This window comes from Bufo bufo, chromosome 4 (assembly GCF_905171765.1).
Source record: "Bufo bufo chromosome 4, aBufBuf1.1, whole genome shotgun sequence".
NCBI lineage: Eukaryota > Metazoa > Chordata > Amphibia > Anura > Bufonidae > Bufo > Bufo bufo.
In genome coordinates, this window is record NC_053392.1 from 365,969,559 (window position 1) to 365,992,738 (window position 23,180).

The following is a 23,180-nucleotide window of genomic DNA, read 5'->3' on the forward strand; positions in this document are numbered from 1 at the left end:
TTGCGGACCAGCAAATTTGCGGACCCGCAACACAGCACGGACGTGTGAATGCAGCCTAATATATTGTTTTTTACTTTATCTTCCAAATTACAATGGATTGTCCTTTTATACATATAGAAATTGTATGTGTCACGTTTGTCTCACTTTTACATCTGACTATACATATTTTACATGATAAGGTTTATCAAATATAATTGCGTTTTGCTTTATACACTGTACCAGAGTGAATAAGTTCATGTACAGTATTATATATGTTATTTTATTTATTATATCTAAATGTGTGTGGGATCACTTTTGACCTAAGTGCATTAAAGCACTTCTTGAACGTATGTGTTGTTTCTTGCTTTACGGATTTCGTCCTACAAATTTTATAAATTAATCACTTTTTATATAAATTGTTTTTATTTCACTTTCCTATTTATTGGCATCCTGTATATAATTTTTTTTAGTGTGTTATATAATGGTATATATTTCAATTTAGCAATATAGCACTTTGTAAAACAAACAGATACACACCTTCTACTTATACCAATCCCTACCTAGTGTATATGAGCTAATAAATTATTTAATTTCCTCACAATGCACTTAATATGCCTCTATGTGCCTTTATTGTGCATCCCTGTATCAGTTAAAGTGACCCTTTGGCGCAAGAAATTTTTTTCACATTAACTCGGGAACAAACAGAACACTTACATGGTCCATGGTGACCTCCTTTTCATCTTTTCAGCTGCAGATCCATCCAAGATGGCTGCTTCTCAGACTGCCTGATGCATACTGTGCATTTGATATGTCCAAAAACAAAGAGGTTGATTCCAGCTTTTAACGTATAAAAATGTGTTCTTTATTCGGCTTGCATAATTTAAGATCCAACATATATCACATGGAGAGACACAGAGTGATTGTGACGCGTTTCGGGCTATGGTATTAAGCCCTACTTCAAGACAATACATAGTGTGCTAAAAACAAGTGCTTATATACAACACAAATGGGTTCCTCCTCCTTTTCTAATTGGATGAAGGTTGCGTCCCAGGCCCAGGTGTTCCAGGGTAAGGAGATCCTCCCAGGAACAAGTGGGCGGGGAAGCAGTAAATCAGTGTTATACAATCAAAATCACATATTGATGAACTACATGTACTGCAAGGTTAAATCGTGTTTTCTGTTCAAACCCTTCGGTATACATGTTTCCAAAATGAACATCCAATACGTTTCTCTACTTAGAAGCTTTTGTTTCCGATCACCTCCTCTGATGGGTGCGGAAACAACTTCCACTCCCTGTACAGAAAACGCAGAGATATCACCCTTGTGAACAGTGGCAAAATGCATTGTTGCCGCTGAGACATTACGAGACATAAAATGAGGGACATCACTTAAATGCTTTCTTAGGCGTACCTTCAAATCATTTGTGGTGCAGCCCACATATTGTAGACTGCATGTTCTGCATGTTATAACATATACCACATGGTCTGTATTACAATTTATGTACTGTTTTAGGATGTGTTGTTTGTTGTTGGCCATAGATGTGACCTCTTTTGAGATGAGCATGTGTCGACAACAGATACATTTTTTGCTCCCACATTTATAATTCCCGTTGGTTTTGGGCCAGGTGCTTATTCTAGGAAAATTTTCCCTGAATAGGCTCGGACTGATTTTTTGGCCCACTGTGGGGGCTCTTTTTGCTACACATCTTATCCCTGTGGATGCTATATATCTCCAATCCTCATTGAAGTTCAGAATATGGAGATGTTTCCGTATAATTTTGCAAATCTTAAAATAATCTCTGCTATAATTTGTAGTAAAAGTGATGGGTTCTTCTTTATTAGTAGTGTTTTCTTTTCTATTCTTGTTTTTATCTTTATTTTTATTTCTTTCAGAATCTCTATTTTTTGATCTAGCAAAATGTATGCCTCTGTTTATACTGGTTTGGGTGTATCCTCTCATTCTGAGTCTGGCTGCAATATTTTGAACCTCTTTTTCAAAGAGTTCCTGAGTGGAGCAATTTCTCTTTGCCCTTATCATTTCTCCCTTAGGGATGTTTTTTAGGACGTGTGGTGGATGGCAGGAGGAGGCAGAGAGAATAGTATTACCAGCTGTAGGCTTTCTGTGGGTGTATGTAACCACCCTGTTAGTGCCATTATCCACTTCCAGACAAAGATCTAGAAAAACTATTTTTTCCGGATCGCTGGAAAACGTTAGTTTTATTGATGTGGTACAGTTATTCAAGTACTCTATACACTTTACTATTCTCTCTTTGTCCCCCTGCCATACCCACAGCATATCGTCGATGAATCGACCATACCATTTTATATCCTCCCTATATGGGTTATTGTCAGAAAAGAGGAATCTATTCTGCCACCACGCCATATATATATTTGCGATTGAAGGTGAGTACTTGGCTCCCATAGGGATTCCTGATTGCTGAAGATAATATTTTTTATTGAACATGAAAAAATTATGTTTCATCAAAAAATCTATACATGAACACAAAAAATCCTGTAGCTCTGGGGTATAGTTGCTGTAACATTCTAAGAACCATTTTAAAGCAACAATGGCAGATTGGTGAGGTATGCTCGTGTATAATGAGGAGATATCTGCTGTTACCCATATGTAATCCTTATGCCAGTCGAAGGAAAGAAAGTTGCCCAGAACTGTACCAGTATCCCTCAAATATCCCGGTATCAGTGGCACAAGTGGCTGTAATAGGGAATCTGCCCATTCCGATAAATTTTCGGAGTAAGAGCCGATGCCTGCCACAATTGGGCGTAATGGAGGAGGGAAACCTGGTTTGTGAATTTTAGGGAGCGCGTGAAATATGGGTGTAATTGCATGTTCCACATATATAAATTCAGTTTCTTTTTTAGACAGAATGCCCAAAGAATGGCCCCTATCCAAAATTGCACTGAGCATTTTCTGACAAGGGAGGAGAGGATTGCAGTCCAATGCGAGATAGATACTGGAGTCTTTCAATAAGTCCAGAATCTGATTTTTATATAGCTCGCTATCTAGGATCACCGCTCCTCCCTTGTCAGCTCTCCGTATTACAACGTCTTGCATATTTTGTAACTCTTCAAAAGCTTTTTTTGTAAGGTTATTTTTAAAAAAATTTTTTATCTGAAATGGCTTTCAAAGCACAAAGATCCCTCTGAACCAAATCCTGGAATCTGTCAAGGACCTCGGACAGGGACTGTATGGGGTAAAAACTCTTATTAGAGGTCTTATATGCGATGGATCTATTGTATACATAGTCCCCATCCGAGACCCCACACATCTCCTGGAGTGAAGAGATCTGTACCAGGTCAGCAAAAGTAAAGCATGGATATACATTTTTTATCTCATCATTATAAGGTATGTTACTTTCATTTAGTACGTTCTCTGTTTCAGTACTAATGTCCTCATTAATAGATGAAAAATGTTTCTTTAACGTAATTTTCCTGGCAAGTTTGTTCACGTCTATGATTGTATGGTATAAATCAAAGTTGCGGGAGGGGGAGAAAGAGAAACCCTTCCTCAAAAACCTCTCCTGTGAAGGGGAGATGGGCCTTGAGGAGAGGTTGATCACCTGTATATCTTCGGCTATTTCTTGCGGCTCGGATATCACCTGCTTCTTTCAGTGTTTTCTCCCCGCCCTACTGTGCATTTGGTAGCCTTTCTGATGCCCTTGGACTGGCCAGCACTACTCACATGAACAGTGCAAGCCAATCACAGAGCAGGGCTGGATAAGCAGGGATACCAAATGCACAGACTGCATCGGGAAATCTAAGAAGCAGAGTCCAGGAATTGGCGTATCTGCAACTAAAAGGATGAAACATATGTCACCATGTAAGTGTTCGGTTCGTCCCCCAGTTATTGTGAATTGTTTTAAACTAGAGGGTCGCTTTATGGTCTTCCTGAACTACACCAAATGTGACAACTCCGGGTCACTTAACTCTCCAGGATCACCGTCTTCTTCACTTAGACGGTTGGCACACCTCAAGAAGCCACTCCAACCAGCTTTATTGTCACTTTTACAGCAGTCCAAACAAATCATAAACATAAATCCTTGGCCGTCTGGCCACTGACTACACAGTATTTCTCCCTTTCTATCGGGATCTGGGTCTACCACCCAGCTCCCCAAAACACAACTCAGTGCTTACCCTACACAGGGTTAGAGGGTCTCTGCTCCCACAGGCCTCGACACAGCCTGCTTCTACCCCAGACTGGGAGTCCTATTTGAGGAGCCCAACCCACCTGTATTTGAGCTCCTCAGCTGGCTGCTAATTATCTCTCATTAAAAGCCTGGCTGATACACACAGGGGAAAAATCACAATTTTACCAGCCTTTCTTGTTCTCATCCAGCTTTCTCTGGGTGAGATACACCATTTTTATGGCCCTAATATGGCACTCTGGAAGCTCCACTGCCACACAGGTTACCACTATAGCTCACAATAGCTCCAGTATTATGATATTTCAGGACATATGTGCCAACCAGCAGGTTCACGAAAGTGTTATATACGTGCCAGACATCTGGCATGCACCAACATGCTGCATGGGCTCACCAGTTAAACCAAAGGTAAGTATTGTGTATGTGCTCACCACTAGGAATAGTGTTCTCCTGGCACTTTGGTTAGTCACCAGCACAGCCAGTGTCGGACTGGGGTACCTAGGGCAGCAGCAAGATGCTACCAGATGATTGAATATGGGGGTCCCTGCAGCAACTTTGAGAAGGTAGGTCCTGGGAAAAAGAGGACACTGGCTAGCTTTCCTCCATACCTAGAAGTCATCTCAGCTATCTGATCGGGTCTATTAATAAACTGGGGAGTTTATTTCATAATCTATCAGGTTTTTAATATAGATTATGGTGGAGGTGCTGTACATTGAATATATGTATGTATATAGTGCAGTAAGTCTACTGTGTTATGTGCCACTTGTGCAGGGGGTGGGAGACTAGGGGCCCACCGGGGGATTCACTCTGAGGACAGTGAGTGGCTGCAAAGGTGACATGATGTATACCTGGACCTCACTGTGTATGTCATAGTATAAGTAAAGCATATTTTTTTGTTTTAGGCTATTGGAGGGCTCGTCTGAGATTTTTAAATACTTCGGACCTTTCAACTATGTATCATCTATTCAGTTGTGATATGTGATAGTTGCTTAATACCAATAATATATGTTGTGCTTACCTTCTATTTTACCAGTTGGCATTTGCCTCAAAAACAGTTTTTAATTTTCTGTTTTTCAATTTTGTGCATAAAATAAAGTTGATTTGCTTTGTTATTCATTCTTTTATTCTATGTGTGTATTTCATTAATATAAATTAAGTCGCTCAATCTATACTAGTTCTTGTCCAAGCTCATTGACTTGCTTTTTGACTTTTATCACAGGAGAAGAGTCTAACTTAATGCTCTGTGCCAGAACAGCAGTCAAACCAGGGAGTCGTGAGGGGGTGGTGATGAAACTAGATCCAGGCATCCCCTATGCTATTCCAGTAGTGTGACTGATCAGGATTTATCTGGTACTTCTGAGCGCTACCTCACTGTTGCAGGTAACGGATGCTGTTAGAGGACAAAATTGCGGACCAACGCGTTTCGGAAAGATGCGCTATCCTTCATCAGGGATAGTATAGTGCTCTACTGGTCTCCTTATATACCCTCCTTCTGGTCTCTATATTACAAGTACCACTTTAACCCCTTGTTCTCCATTCTTCACTATTCAAATGCAAACAGCTCCAATTCACTGTTCAGTCCATCAGGGATTAGAGAGCTCATAATAAATATCCATTTTGTAAAAGATTGCAATTTTGGCCTCTAACAGCATCCATTACCTGCAACAGCAACATCACTGTGCGCTCAGAGGAGCGCAAACACCAACACACCAGGAGTAGTGCTACCGGCTGTGGCACAACTCCGAGATTCCATCGAGGACTCCTAAGCAAGTCACTAACCCCTGATAGCATGCACTAGACAGAAGCATCCTCTCAGATACACATGCGAGGAGACAACTGCATTAAGATAATTAAGAGCGGCTGTACATCCAACTTACTTGTATTGTGTATGTGTTACCACGTAGGATACTGAGTGAGATGCAGACTAGGAGGGAATAGACAGAGCGCAGTGACATATTTATCTAATACTTAATAGTAACCTTATATGCAGCAGTTGTGGTACTGCTGCGTTACCACAGCACTACTATATACCCTCCAGGGAGCATGGGAACCATCTAGAACAAATAGCACTTAATTTTAAAACTTAATTTTTTCTCCCTCTTGTGCAAGTATTGTTATGGCCCCCTCCTCTTTCTATTGCACATAGACACAGTTAGAAAATCTCATATATGTAAATTAGCAATTTATGCCACAGTAGTGGTGTGAAAAAGTTGCAGATTTTGTTGCATGCAATATTTGAGTCTAAATCTGTGCCTATTCTCCCTTCATGCCACTTTTCAGAAGTGGTGAAAAAGGGGGGGGGAATTGTAAGGGCAGGGAGGTGGCATCGCAGCAAGTTCAGCATAGTGTTGATCACGAATATTCGAATTGCAAATTTTTATCGTGAATATCGGCACTTCAAGAATTCGCGAATATTTAGAATATAATTTTATAATATATTTTTTTAAATCAGTACACATGATCCCTCCCTGCTTCTAGCTTGTGGGCCAATAAGAAGGCTGCAATATCTTTGATTTTAGGAGTAGTGTTTATTGGAAAATTTTCGGAATGCGAATTTTCGGAATGAGAATCAATGAGATCGTGAAAACTCAGATCCGATGGTATATTCTAACCCCCAGGCGTTCCCATAGTAATGGGAACGCTTGTCGAGGAGGAGTATGCCAAAGTGGAACAACTGTACAAATATTTTTTTTAAAAGACGAATATTCTAAAAAACTATATTCATAATATTCTAAAACAAGAATATATAGCAATATAGCGAATATTCGAAAAAAAAAAAACAAATATAGAGCAATTTAGCTAATATAGTGCTATAATCTTCTTTGTCTAATAGTTGTAATTTTTTTCTCATCTAAAGTTCAGATTGGAAAAAAATTACAACTATTAAAAAAAAGATTATAACACTATATTAGCTAAATTGTTCTACATTATTATTTTTTTTGAATATTCGCTATATTGCTATATATTCTTGTTTTAGAATATTACGAATATTCTAAAAAACGAATATATAGCACTATATCGAATATATAATGTTTTTAGAATATTCATCTTTTTTTTCATCTGAAGTCTTGATTCCTCCCTGCTTAAGTAACTTTTTTTTTTTATCTGTACAGTTGTACCACTTTGGCATACTCCTACCCGACAAGCGTCCCCGTCACCATGGGAACGCCTGGAAGTTAGAATATACCATCGGATCTGAGTTTTCACAATCTCATTGATTCTCATTCCGAAAATTCTCATTACGAAAAAAATCTCATAACGAAAATTCTCATTACGAAAATTCGCAATCAACACTACTTCTAAAGTCAAAGATATTGCAGCCTTCTCATTGGCCCACAGGTTAGAAGCAGGGAGGGATCATGTATACTGATTAAAAAATCTCAAATATTTGAAATTACGAATATATATCACTATATTCTAAATATTCGCAAATTCTCTAATATTTGCATATTACGCGATCATTACCTTGCCGATTTTTGGAGTAAAAAATATAGAATATAACGAATATTCAACAAAATATTCGCAAAATATCGTGAATTCGAATATGACCCCTGCCGCTCATCACTAGTCCAGCACACTTATCTTTATTCATGCCAGTTTTCTAGCGTGAATAAAGACAGAAATATATGGCAGCTAGGAGGCTGCTGAAGATTTTAGACTGTCACATGGCCAGTGGGAGGATGCACCAAATCTATAAGGCATGTGCCTCTGCATAAATTTGGCGCATTCTCCAGCGGCGTAGGGGAATGTCCCCCTATATATTTATATACAGTTTGAATCAAATATATGTCCACTTTGGATAAAAATAAAGTACTTCACAAGGCATTTCCTATTTTACACATATAGATAGATAGATACATACATAGCTTTAAATACTGTATGTGTACCCCATAATGGTTCCTAATAGAAATTATAACTCTTACCACAAAACAGAATTGTCTTATCTCAAAATCAACTTTCCATATACTTAATTAGGTGTGATGCAACAACCCCGTTAAGGCTCCCTAATTATGCACCAGCTATATCTACATTACAAAAAGGAGGCTGTTTTGTCTTCAAATATGGTGTTACTGTGAAATTTCTTTGAAGATATTATTTAATGTTCACCACAATGAAGTGGAAATGGTTGTATATTAGGATAGATAGATAGATAGATAGATAGATAGATAGATAGATAGATAGATAGATCGTAGATAGATAGAATAAAAATGCACAACCTTGATGAAATGTTAATCATAAAAAGTTACCTGTTTTGCAATATTTGGTCCAGAGTTACTTATATATGATGGAGTCTTTGGAGGTCGTGGTGGTGGGAGCTGAACATGGTTTTCATATCTTCTCACCATATAATATTCCTCTTCATTAATTTCTTCTATGTTAGTTTTTGTTGGTAGAGAAAATACTTTGCCTTTAAAATGATCAATGACTAGAAAAGAAATTTTTAGCCGAAACACTGGAAGTTCCCAAACATCTTCAGGTTTGTCACATAAACTAACAAGTAAATATGAGTCTGTAATGTGCTCTTCCAGTTTTAATACTGATGTGTTGGCTAAAATGTCCTCTCCTACTGTAAACAGGTCCCTGACTGAGACCTTTACATTCAAAGGTAGCTGAAAATGATTGCAAAGTTCTGATAGGGAGTATTGTTTGCTATCGTGCACAATCTCCATGAAGCCACCTTCTACATAGAGTGGAAGAATGACTTTCACAGAGTTTCCATCATTCGTCTTTATACATTCCAGGGTATCTATAATAGTTTTTGTTCCTTCACAAAGGACTTCACAGGATGTAAACATCTTTACCTGCAACATGTCTCCAACATTCAGTGATGAAAATTCTGTATGTACTGTATGAAATGATTTTGTTGCTACCACATATAGGTCAGTCATTTCTCTCTTGGTGATATTAAGGTCAAAGACAGTTGGGAAGAAGCGGGGTCTCCTTTTAAATTTTCCTGTGTAGCTGGATGGAATAAGAAAATGTCTCTTTGGAGTATCACTTCTTGACTCTGAGGCAATAATTCTATCAGCTTGATACTTTTTGTGAACAATGATCCTTCTGCCACATCTTAATGCTTTGTAAGATTTGCAATGTTTTAATGGCCCTTCTAGAATTTCTACAATTAGTGGAAATTCATTGGTTGTTTTTTCAAAGATATCCTGAGTAGTTAATATTTGGGTGAAGAGTGTTAAATCACAGTGTTGGGTAATATCTAAAACTTCCACATCTAGATCTGACGCGAGGTTAAAAAACTCTCCATCTGAAGTGAGAAAATACATGTTAGTGTTCACATTCCAACCTTAATGACCCTCCTTACTTTAAGCAATACAGCAATTGACAGATAAACCATATCACATACTACAAGCATCGCCAGATATACCATATATGCAACTTGTGCAGTCACATATTAGCTTTGTAGGAAATGACCAAAAGCATCTTAGGAACAAAGGAACAATTGTCTATTAGCTTACATGCAAGGACCTGTGTCATTGATTTTCATGGCTTATAATTACTTCTAGATTAGCATACCAGTGAGGGATTTTCACTGTCTTCAGATGAGCCATAAGAGAGCAAGGTGCAAACGAACTGTTGTTACATATGGGACCTCTGCTGTCTGTGATCTCTCCTGGCACAATGTTATCAATAGCTTAAATATTAACCCTTTCTACCCCGGGCCAGTTTTCACCATCCTGCCCAGGCCAATTTTTGCAAATCTGACATGTGTCACTATATGTGGTAATAACTTTGGAACACTTTTACTTATCCAAGCCATTCTGAGATTGTTTCCTCGTGACTAGAGTTGAGCGGACACCTGGAAGTTCAGGTTCGAACTTCGCAAAAAAGTTCGAGTTCGGGACCCGAACTTGATCCGAACTTAACCCCAAACCCGAACCCCACTGAAGTCAATGGGGACCCGACCTTTGGAGCACTAAAATGGCTCTAAAAAAGTCATGGAAAGGGAAGAGGGCTGAAAAAGGCAGCAAAATGTAGTTAAGAGCATGGCAAGTGCTCTGCAAACAAATGTGGATAGGGAAATGACTTAAAATAACATAAAATACGTAAAAATAATAATCTTGATATAGGAGGAGGTCCATATGGAGTAGGAGGTTGAGGAGGCGGTGGATGTGGCGGTGTAGGTGGAAGTGGCGGTGAAGGAGGTAGCCAACACTTGTTTTTGTTTTTATTTTTTTAATTTTATTTTTATTTTTTTGTTTGTTTAAATTTGGGTAGACCCTAAAACATTGGGAAATATAAAAAATAAAACAAAGAGAAAGTGCGCTGGAGTACAACAATGGCTAGGTGAGGCCGGTATACATGTCTATACTGCACAAGGTACAGACAAGTCCCGTGGGATCCCTGCCTGGTTCATTTTAATGACCAAGAGCTTGTACACATTGGCTGTGGACAGGCGGCTGTGCTTGTCTGTGATAACCCCTTCCTGCAGTGCTAAACAAATGTTCAGACAATACACTGGCTGCAGGGCAGGCCAGCATCTCCAAGGTGTAAAGGGCAAGCTCAGGCCATGTACCCAATTTGGAGACGCAGAAGTTGAAGGGGGCAGACCCATCAGTCAGTATGCGTAGGCATGTGCACACATACTGCTCCACCATGTCGCACGTCCCCGTGACGTCCACGATCCAATTGGATATCTTCCGTATCAACTTTCGATGTTCTTTTATGCGCCTACCATGTTGATCACGGGTAACGGGAAATCAGGGTTCCATGCCGGAGAGGGAGCCTGATAAAGGGATACCACATCCAAGGGAGGACAATGGCTGAAATCGAATTGGGTGGAGATGGTGGGACAAGTTATTAAAGCCGAAGCATCGAAGGAAGGCAGGAGGCGCGCGGCAATTATCCACTCCCGACTCGGGGAAGTAGTGACGATAAATAATACAGGACTCTTAAGATGCCCTGTTATTGGAATGAGTAATAAAAAATTACAGGGAATGACACTGCGGTATTTTGGATGAGGAAACCTTATACAGGAGAGGCCCTGCTGCCTCTTTGTTGACTAGATAACTTCTGCCTGATCGCACGTCCCCATCCCCCCCCAATTTGGAGATGCAGAAGTTGAAGGGGGCAGACCCATCAGTCAGTACGTGTAGGCGTGTGCACACATACTGCTCCACCATGTCGCACGTCCCCGTGACGTCCACGATCCAATTGGATATCTTCCCTATCAACTTTCGATGTTCTTTTATGCACCTAACATGGTGACCACCGGTAACGGGGAATCATTGTTCGATTTCGGAGAGGGAGCCTGATAAACGGCTACGGCTACTACTTCAAAGCAAGGCAGCATTAGTTGCGGGCCTGCAGGTGAGCTGACCCTATAATCGTTAATCTGTGCCAGGCTGCCCAGAGCCAACGACAAGCTGTCCTCCCCCCAGACACGCACCAGGGATGCCCATGAGCTGGTTTGGGTAACACTTTGCTGTGAACACGGTTCCTCCTCCTCATCCTCCACCTCGTCATCCTCCAGAACTGTGCCCTGGCTGGACAATTGTGTACCTGGCGTATGTTGGTGCAGGAACCCACCCTCGGATCCACTTGTGAATGACTGGCCTGAAACCCTTGTAAATGATCCCTCCTCCTCCTCCTCCTCCTATGCCACATCCTCTTCTATCATTGCCCGAAGCGGTTTTTCAAGGAGACATAGAAGTGGGATAGTAATGCTGAGAACAGCGTCATCGGCACTGGCCATGTTGGTGGAGTACTCCAAACAGCGCAACAAAGCACACAGGTCTCGCATGGAGGCCCACTCATTGGTGGTGAAGTGGTGCTGTTCCGTAGAGCGACTCACCTGTGCGTGCTGCAGCTGAAACTCCACTATCACCTGCTGCTGCTCACACAGTCTGGCCAGCATGTGCAAGGTGGAGTTCCACCTTGTGGGCACGTCTCATATGAGGCGATGAGCAGAAAGGCTGAAGTTAAGTTGCAGCGCAGACAGACGAGCAGCAGCAGGGTGAGAACGCCAAAAGCGCGCACAGACGGCACGCACTTTCTGCAGCAGCTCTGACATATTGGGGTAATTTTTCAAGAATTTCTGCTCCACCAAATTCAGCACATGCGCCAGGCAAGGGATGAGCGTCAAACCAGCTAGGCCCAGAGCTTTTACAAGATTTTGCCCATTATCGCACACCACTAGGCCGGGCTTGAGGCTCACTGGCACCAACCACTCATCGGTCTGTTGTTCCATGCCCATTCACAGCTCCTACGCGGTGTGGGTTTTGTCCCCCAAACAGATAAGTTTCAAAACTGTCTGTCTGCTGTCGTTTACCCCTGGCTGTGCTGAAGTTGGTGGTGAAGGTGTTACGCTGACCGGATGAGGAGGCGATAGAGGATGAAGAAGCGAAGTAGGAGGAGGAAGCAACAGGAGGCAAAGAGAAATGCCCAGCAATCCTCGGTGGTAGAAGGACATGCGCAAAACTGCTATCCGCCTCAGGCCCAGCCGCAACTGCATTTACCCATTGTCCTGTTAGGGAGATATAACATCCCTGACCATGCTTACTGGTCCACGTATCCGTAGTTAGATGGACCTTGCCACACATGGCATTGTGCAGTGCACACCTGATTTTGTCCCCCACTTGGTTGTGCAGTGAAGGGATGACTCACCTGGAAAAGTAGTGGCGGCTGGGCACAACGTACTGTGGGACAGCCACCGCTATAAGGCTTTTAAAACTCTGCGTCTCAGCCAGAAGGAATGACAGCATTTCAAAGGCTAGTAATTTTGAAATGCTGCCATTCAGGGCCAGGGATCGCGGGTGGGTAGGGGGGGTACTTCCTCTTTCGCTCCAGTGTTTGAGAGATAGACAGCTGAACGCTTCCATTAGACATTGTGGAGATGCTTGGTGACCGAGGTGGTGGCGTTGCTGCCACATCCTCTGTTTGCGGGGTGGCAGGTGGCACTGTCATACTAGAGGGGAATGAAAAGGCCGAGACTGCAGCAGAAGAGGAAGCAGGAGGAGCCAGAGACCTTTCTTGGTTTTTGAGGTGTCTACTCCACTGAAGCTCGTGCTTTGCACTTAGATGCCTGGTCATGCAGGTTGTGCTCAGGTTTAGAATGTTTATGCCTCGCTTCAGGCTCTGATTGCACAGCGTGCAAACCACTTGTGTCTTGTCGTCAGCACATTGACTGAAGAACTGCCACGCCAGGGAACTCCTTGGAGCTGGCTTTGGTGTGCTCGGTCCCTTGGTGCAGTGGGCAGTAGCAGGCTTACTGTCTAGGGGACGACCGCTCCGCTTTTGCACCCTGCTCCCTCTTGCTGTGCTAGTGGCTCTGTGCGACCACCGCCTCTTCCTCTGAACTACACAGGTCACTCTCATGACCTTAATTGCATGTGGGGTCAAGGACCTCATCGTCCTCCACATCATCTTCCACCCAGTCTTCACCCCTGCCCTCCTTGTCGGTCTGCACACTGCAGAAAGCCGCAGCGGTTGGCACCTGTGTTTCGTCATCATCCGAGATGTGCTGCGGTAGTCCTCCCATGTACTCATCCTGAAACATAAGTGGTTGGGCATCGGTGCACTCAATCTCTTCCACTTCTGGGGCAGGGCTATGTGGATGGCCCTGGGGAACCCTGACAGCAGAGTCATCAAAAAGCAGAAGAGACTGCTGCATGACTTGGGGCTCAGATTGCTTGGCTGATTTGTAAAGGGGTGAGGTGAAAGACTGAAGGAACTGGAGGCACTGTCAGCCACCCAATCTACTATCGCCTGTACTTGTTCTGGCCTCACCATTCGTAGAGCTGCATTCGGCCCTACCAAATAACACTGAAGGTTCTGTTGCCTCTTCACACCTGAGGAAGGTGTTTCACTTGGGCATGTAGCTGGCACAGATCGACCACATCCTCTTCCTGCAACAGGAGCTCCACCAACACCACGACCAGGGCCACGTCTTTTGTTTGAAGCTCTCCTCATTTTTTGCGGTCACCCACTGAAGTAACAGACGTTTTTACTAAATTAAGTTCCTTGTGAACAATGCAGACCAGGAGTTTTTTGACTGCCAAAATTGGTTAATTTCACCCAACAATGGAACAGACAAATTTTAGAAATTTAGGTTCCTATCACCTAGACACAATTCACAGTATTGGTTTGAGATAAATATATTGTAGGAACAATAAACTGTATCACTGATTTGTTTTCCTACTAAAACTTAACTTTTATCAGATAATTTATATAAAAAATAATATTTTTTATATAAATTATCTGATAAAAGTTAAGTTTCCTGTCACCTAGGCAGAGCAGGGGTTTGTGGACGGGAAAAATGGGTTAATGTCAACCAACAATGGAACAGATGAGTTTTTTAACCCCTTAAGGACACATGATGTACCGGTACGGCATGTTTCCCGAGTCCTGTCACAACGCCGGGGGGGGTCATGTGACCCCCCCGTAACGGCGATCGCAGCAAACTGCAGGTCAATTCAGACCTGCGGTTTGCAGTGCTTTCTGCAGTTTCTGATCCCCGCGGAAACTCAGAAACTTTAAAATGCCCAAAATAAAGATTTTTCACACCCCCCTGCACCCCTGAATGATTTTATGCCGGCGGGTGGTGCAGGGGGGAAGTTGCAGGCGGTGCGGGAGGTGCGGCAGGCGGGATCTCGATCCCCCGCTCGCCTCCTCTTAAATATTCATTGGCGTCCAGTGGGTATACCAGAGTGTCAGCACATTGCTGACACTCTGGTATAAACGGCTGACATCTGTGCTCATCCATGGATTCTGTCAGTGTTTTGATCTGTTCACCATCAACATTGCGTGCAGCAGCAACCACAGCCTCCCAGACACTGTTCAGAGAGGTGTACTGTTTTCCCTCCTTGTAAATCTCACATTTGATGATGGACCACAGGTTCTCAATGAGGTTCAGATCAGGTGAACAAGGAGGCCATGTCATTAGATTTTCTTCTTTTATACCCTTTGTTGCCAGCCACGCTGTGGAGTACTTGGACGCGTGTGATGGAGCATTGTCCTGCATGAAAATCATGTTTTTCTTGAAGGATGCAGACTTCTTCCTGTACCACTGCTTGAAGAAGGTGTCTTCCAGAAACTGGCAGTAGGACTGGGAGTTGAGTTTGACTCCATCCTCAACCCGAAAACGCCCCACAGGCTCATCTTTGATGATACCAGCCCAAACCAGTACTCCACCTCCACCTTGCTGGCGTCTGAGTCGGACTGGAGCTCTCTGCCCTTTACCAATCCAGCCACGGGCCCATCAAGACTCACTCTCATTTCATCAGTCCATAAAACCTTAGAAAAATCAGTCTTGAGATATTTCTTGGCCCAGTCTTGACGTTTCAGCTTGTGTGTCTTGTTCAGTGGTGGTCGTCTTTCAGCCTTTCTTACCTTGGCCATGTCTCTGAGTATTGCACACCTTGTGCTTTTGGGCACTCCAGTGATGTTGCAGCTCTGAAATATGGCCAAACTGGTGGCAAGTGGCATCTTGGCAGCTGCACGCTTGACTTTTCTCAGTTCATGGGCAGTTATTTTGCGCCTTGGTTTTTCCACACGCTTCTTGCGACCCTGTTGACTATTTTGAATGAAACGCTTGATTGTTCGATGATCATGCTTCAGAAGCTTTGCAATTTTAAGAGTGCTGCATCCCTCTGCAAGATATCTCACTATTTTTGACTTTTCTGAGCCTGTCAAGTCCTTCTTTTGACCCATTTTGCCAAAGGAAAGGAAGTTGCCTAATAATTATGCACATCTAATATAGGGTTTTGATGTCATTAGACCACACCCCTTCTAATTACAGAGATGCACATCACCTAATATGCTTAATTGGTAGTAGGCTTTCGAGCCTATACAGCTTGGAGTAAGACAACATGCATAAAGAGGATGATGTGGTCAAAATACTAATTTGCCTAATAATTCTGCACTCCCTGTAGAGTTCCGTCATCGGGGCTCTATGCCGGAAGAATCCTGATCAGTTTTATCCTAATGCATTCTGAATGGAGTGAAATCCGTTCAGGATGCATCAGGATGTCTTCAGTTCCAGAATGGAACGTTTTTTGGCCGGAGAAAATACCGCAGCATGCTGCGCTTTTTGCTCCGGCCAAAAATCCTGAAGACTTGCCGCAAGGCCGGATCCGGAATTAATGCCCATTGAAAGGCATTGATCCGGATCCGGCCTTAAGCTAAACGTCGTTTCGGCGCATTGCTGGATCCGACGTTTAGCTTTTTCTGAATGGTTACCATGGCTGCCGGGACGCTAAAGTCCTGGCAGCCATGGTAAAGTGTAGCGGGGAGCGGGGGAGCAGCATACTTACCGTCCGTGCGGCTCCCGGGGCGCTCCAGAGTGACGTCAGGGCGCCTCAAGCGCATGGATCACGTGATCGCATGGCACGTCATTCATGCGCATGGGGCACTCTGATGTCATTCTGGAGCGCCCCGGGAGCCGCACGGACTGTAAGTATACCGCTCCCCCGCTCCCCGCTCCTACTATGGCAACCAGGACTTTAATAGCGTCCTGGCTGCCATAGTAACACAAAGCATTTTGAAGACGGATCCGTCTTCAAATGCTTTCAGTACACTTGCGTTTTTCCGGATGCGGCGTGTAATTCCGGCAAGTGGAGTACACGCCGGATCCGGACAACGCAAGTGTGAAAGAGGCCTAAGATAATCGCCCAAAAACTGAAAAAAAACTATGGCTCTCAGACTATGGAGACACTAAAACACGATTTTCTTTGTTTCAAAAATGAAAATCATTGTGTAAAACTTACATAAATAAAAAAATTGTATACATATTAGGTATCTCCGTGTCCGTGACAACCTGCTCTATAAAAATACCACATGATCTAACCTGTCAGATAAATGTTGTAAATAACAAAAAAAAAAAAAAACGGTGCCAAAAAAGCTATTTCTTGTTATCTTGCCTCACAAAAAGTGTAATATAGAGCAACCAAAAATCATATGTACCCTAAACTAGTACCAGCAAAACTCTAGGGGTGCATCAGGGGGGCTTCAAATGGGACATGGTGTCAAAAAAAAGTCTAGCAAAATCTGCCTTCCAAAACCCATTTGGCGTTCCCCTCCTTCTATGTCCTCCCGTTTGGCCAAACAGTAGTTTAGGACCACATATGGGGTGTTTTTGCAAACTACACAATCAGGGCAACCCATATTGAGTTTTGTTTGGCAGTTAACCCTTACGTTATTACTGGAAAAAATGGGTTAAAATGGAAAATTTTCCAAAAAATTGAAATTCCTAAATTGTTTCTCCATCTGCCATTAACTCTTGTGGAACACCTAAAGGGTTAACAAAGTTTGTAAACCCAGTTTTGAATACCTTGAGGGGTGTACTTTCTTAGATGGAGTGACTTTTTTGACATTTCTATTCTAGGGGTGCAACGGGGGGCTTGAAATGGGACATGGTATAAACAAAAGCAGTCCTGCAAAATCTGCCTTGCAAAACCCATATGGCGTTCCCCTCCTTCTATGTCCTTCCGTTTGGCCAAACAGTAGTTTACGACCACATATGGGGTGTTTCTGCAAACTACAGAATCAGGGCAACCCATATTGAGTTTTGTTCAGAGGTACTTTACAACCAAAAAAAATTTTATATGTCACCCCACAATTGAACAGATGGATTTAACTGATTATATTTCACTCTCAGAAATGTGGCATTTCTGTAAACTGCAGGATCAGGGTAATAAATATAAAAAAAAATTTGGCTGTTAACCCTTGGTTTTTACCGGAAACGACGGATTGAAATGGAAAAGTGACAAAAATAGCTGTTTTGGCACCATTTAAAAAAAAATTTTTGGACCTTGTTAATCTTGGGGATTGGGTCTTGGGGTATTTTTAAAGACGAGATTATTACGGATGCGGCGATACCTAATAAGTCAAATTTTTTACAATTATTTAGGTTTTAGACTATATTATCTTTTTGGATACAAAAAAAGAAATTTTTTGTATCTCTATAGTCTAAGAGTAATTTTTTTTAGTTTTTTAGCCGATTGTATTAGGTAGGGGCTCATTTTTTGCGAGATGAGGGGACGGTTTTATTGGCACTATTTTGGGGGCTTTATGACTTTTTGATCGCTTGCTATTACACTTTTTTTATGTAAGGTGACCAAAAAAAATCTTTTTTTGCACCTTTTTTTTTTTGTTTATTTTTTTGTTTTGTTTTACCGTGTTAATTTGGGGGGTTAGTGGTATATTTACAGAGAAGATTATTACCGACGCGGCGCTACCTAGTAAGTCTACTTTTCTTCTTTTTTTTGGTTCTACAAAAAATCTTTTTTTGGTGTCTCAAGTCTGAGAACCATTGTTTTTTTGAATACTCAGTGGCTAAGTTGATGAAGGGGATTATAAATTTAGAACTCCATGGAAGTGTGGTACTCCCTGAAGCGACCGATAAGCAACCCGGATGATCGAGACATGTGTCACACTGAGTGGTGGTGTCCTTCCGTATCCCCCTCTTGTGACACACTCTGCTTTTTTTTTGAGTTCGTCCCTTCTTTCCAGTATGGGGGACCACACCTGGAAAGTGTTGGCCAGGGACGATCTGGGCGCCTCCAATTCCCGAGGTACTCCCACCTGCTCTTTCCCGGTCAGAAAAGATCAGGGTCTTGAGGACTGCCTCATAGAACTGGAGAAATGTCCCTTTGTTGCCAGCGCACTGGAACAGTACAAAAGAGTTGTACATGGCAACCTGCACCAAGTAGACCGCAACTTTTTTGCACCATGCCTTGGTTTTGCGCATCGCGTTATATGGCTTGAGGACTTGATCAGAGAGATCAACTCCTCCCATATACCGATTGTAGTCGATGATACAATCGGGCTTGAGGACTGTTGCCGCAGTACTCGCACAGGGACAGGGGTGATGCCGTTACCATGAATTGTGGACAGTACAAGGACATCCCTCTTGTCCTTATATCTGACCAGCAGCAGGTTTTCACTAGTAAGGCACATCTCACCCCTGGGGATAGGTAGGGAAGCCGCGCTGATTTTTCCGCACGGTCCCACAAGCGAACGTGGATCTGGCGGCGAGGGACTGGAATAAGGGGATACTAGTATAAAAGTTATCCACGTATAGGTGGTAATCCTTATCTAGCATTGGGTGCATAAGGTCCCACACAAGTTTCCCGCTAACACCCAGAGTGGGGGGACATTCTGGGGGTTTGAATACGGGACTCTCGCCCCTTGTACACACGAAACTTGTAAGTGTACCCTGAAGTACTCTCACAAAGTTTGTACAGCTTCACGCCATACCTCGCTCGCTTAGAGGGAACATACTGGCGGAAAATGAGTCTCCCTTTGAAAGCAATGAGAGACTCATCAACGACCTCCCTTCCAGCTACGTAGGCCTCCATGAATTTGGCCCCTAAGTGATCGATGACCGGCCTGATTTTGTACAGGCGGTCATAGGCAGGATCACCTTGGGGGGGACATGCTGCATTATCTGCATAATGTAGGCATTTCGGGTGGCCTCAAATCGAATCGGGAACGTGTCATGGCCATACTGTAGAGTGGGGTCTGGTAAGAGGACGTCCCCACTCCAGTACAGCCTGACACTAGGCTTTTTGACTAGGCCCATATGCAGCACGAGGCCCCAAAACGTCCTCATCTCGGCTGCACTGACTGGAGTCCAGCCACCGGCCCTAGCCAAAAACTAGCCCGGGTGATGAGCGACGAACTGTTGGGCGTACAGGTTCGTCTGCTCTACCATCAGATTTACCAGTTCCTCACTGAAAAAAAGACTGAAAAAGTCGTATTCAGTGAAGCCCTCTGTGTAAATCTGGATTCCTGATTCACCAACAAAATCAGGAATCGCGGGCTCAAAGTTCTCTGGGGTACACCAGACAGGTCCACCTGCAGGGGGCTCAGGTGGACTGACCTGGTGGGCCGGAAAACTAGTACGAGCCCCAGCACTGCTCGTACTAGGCTGGGCCACAGGGTCCCTAGCATGGGGGGCTCATCACCGCTTGATGATGAGGAGGATGCGGATGACAACAGGAACGTGGGGTCATCCTCATCCTCACTGGGGCTCTCGGACTCGGAGGTAAGGAGGGTGTATGCCTCCTCGGCCGAGAACGTCCGGCGGGCCATCGGGGAGTGTGTGTCTGCTTGTGTGTGTGGAAAACTTTATTAGGTGTGCGTGTGTGTGGGGCACGGGTGTTCACGCACTTACCCTATAGCTATAAAAAAATATATATCCCTAACTAAAAAAAAGTACAAAAAAGTGTAAAAAAGAAAAAAATATACAATTGCGCTGTGGGGCGGGGGTGGGCAATGCGCTAACAGTGGCCAGACGCAAAGACTGCCGGCCACAGTTAACGCATGCAAAGAAAAAATAACAAAAAAAGTGTGTGTGGGGGGGCAAGCTGCAGCACCCCTGGGGAGGTCTAGGGTCACACAGCTAACTTCTGTGTACCCGAGACACCCGATCAGGGGGCTCACAGAACAAAAAAGTTTTTTTTGTTTTTTTTTACCTAATCTAACCCTAAACTTGCCCTAACTACCCATGCCTACACCTCCCACTACCTGCCTGCCCCTGCCTGTCCCTGTATCCTAAGGTGGCACCAAAAACTCACAATGTCGGTGGGTAGCGCGATCTCCTGCTGCTCTCCCCGCTCCACGGACCGGAATGAGCGGGGAGAGCAGCGGCGGAGATTCAAACTTGCCGCGCTCCGCCCACATGCCGCATGGGGACCAATCGCAGGCAATCCTGAGAGGTGGCGTGATCACCACCTCACAGGATCGCAGGACGGTGATTGGTGGTGTATATTCACACCACCGATCACCGTCCTTTCCGGGTTATCAAAAACCCGAATAACCCGGAAACGCAGAAAACCGCAGGTCTGAATTGACCTGCGGTTTTCTGCGATTGCCGACATCAGGGGGTCACAAGACCCCCCCGGGCATTGGTACAGAGTGCCTGCCGAATGATTTAGGCAGGCACTCTGTTCCGATCACCGCAGGCAGCGCTGCGGTGATCGGAAATTCTCAGGACGTACCGGTACGCCCTGTGTCCTTAAGTACCAGGACATCAGGGCGTACCGGTACGCCCTGTGTCCTGGACAGGTTAAGGACCAGTTCAGGTCTGAAGTCACTTTGTGGGGCTTACATAGTGAAAATCCCCCATAAATGACCCCATTGTAGAAACTACACCCCTCAAGCTACTCAAAACTGATTTTACTAACTTTGTTAGCCCTTTAGATGTTCCACAAGAATAAAAGGAAAAAAGAGATGAGATTTAACTTTTTGGGCAGATTTTCCATTTTAATCTATGTTTTTCTTTAACACATCGAGGGTTAACAGCAAAACAAAACTCAATATTGATTACCCTTATTGTGCAGTTTACAGAAACACCCCACATGTGGTTGTAAACTGCTGTACGGGCACACAGCAGGGCGCAGAAGAAAAGGAACGCCATATGGTTTTTGGAAGGCAGATTTTGCTGGACTGATTTTTAGATGCCATGTTCCATTTTAAGCCCCCCTGATGCACCCTTACAGTAGAAACTCCCAAAAAGTGACCCCATTTTGGAAACTACGGGATAAGCTGCCAGTTTTATTGGTACTATTTTGGAGTACATATAATTTTTAATTGCTCTATATTACGTTTTTTGTGAGGCAAGGTAAACCAAAAATGGCTGTTTTGGCACTTTTTTTTTTTTCACAACATTCACCTGAAAGGGTAGATCATGTGCTATTTTTATATAGCAGGTTGTTACGGATGCAATGATATCAAATATGTCTACTATCTTTGTTTGTTTCAGTTTTACATAATAAAGTGTTTTTGTGTGTCCATTTTCTGAAAGCCTTTTTTTTTTTTTGCCGATCGTCTTGTGCAGGAAGAGTTGATGTTTTTATTGGTACCATTTTTGGGTACATATGATTTTTTGATCATTCATTATTACACTTTATGGGGCAAGGTGACCAAAAAATGTGTAATTTTGGCACAGTTTTTATTTATTTATTTTTCCAGAGTTCACCTGAGGGATTAGGTGATCTGACATTTTATAGAGCAGATCATTACGGATGTGGCAATACCTAATATGTATGCTTTTTCTTATTTATTTAAGTTTTACACAATAAGCATTTTTTAAATCAAAAAAATTATGTTTTAGTGTATCTATAGTCTGAAAGCCATAGCTTTTTTATTTTTTGACCGATTGTCTTAGGTAGGGTGCCTTTTTTTGTGGGATGAGGTGATGGTTTGATTGATACTATTTTGGGGGCATGCGCCTTTTTGATCGCTTGGTGTTGCAATGTTTGTGATGTAAGGTGACAAAAATGGCTTTTTTTAGACAGTTTTTATTTTTTACGATGTTCACCTGAGGGGTTAGGTCATGTGATATTTTTATAGACCTGGTTGTTATGGACATGGCGATACCTAATACGTATACTTTTTACATTTATTTCACTTTAACACAATAGCATATTTGACACACAAAAAATGATGTTTTAGTGTCTTATGTTCTGAGAGCTACAGGTTTTTTTTTGCGGTTTTCTTATTTAGGTGCTTATTTTTTTGCGGGATGAGGTGACAGTTTTATTGGTATCATTTTATGGGACATACGCCTTTTGATCGCTTGGTGTAGCACTTTTTGTGATGTAAGGTGACAAAAATGGCTTTTTTTTACATAGTTTTTATTTTATTTTTTTTATGGTGTTTATTGGACAGGGTGGATCATGTGATATATTTATAGAGTTAGTAGTTACCGACGCAGCGATACATAATATGTGTGCTTTTTCTTTTTTCTTATAAAATCAGGGGAAAAGGGGCATTTTTCTTTTTTCACTTTTTTTAATTAAAAACACAGTTTTTTACTTTTTTTAACTTTATTTCTGACTTTAACTTTTGGGGAGTAAGAGTAATACACTAACAGGTTGCCTAGGAGACCCAGCCTGAGGCTGGATCTCCTGGGCACCCATAAAAGGCAGGTCCCGATGCTGTGCAAGGCATTGGACAGCCTCTCCATGGCATCGGGCTGCCTTCTAACCCATCGGGTCCCCCGCCACAACAGCGCATACAGCAGGGGTCCGGCTAACGGGAACAGCCGGTCCCCTGCAGCTGATCAGGCGGGTGCAGCTCCGTA

The 23,180-nt window shown here is 43.0% G+C and overlaps 1 protein-coding gene across 1 annotated transcript in view; it reads right to left on the reverse strand.

Moving 5' to 3' along the window:
* THEMIS (thymocyte selection associated) overlaps positions 1-23,180 on the reverse strand; it is a 122,785-nt gene that overhangs the window by 68,604 nt on the left and 31,001 nt on the right. Inside the window, 1 exon segment of the mRNA XM_040429119.1 lies at positions 8,386-9,398. Coding sequence (XP_040285053.1) covers positions 8,386-9,398 — 1,013 coding nt within the window.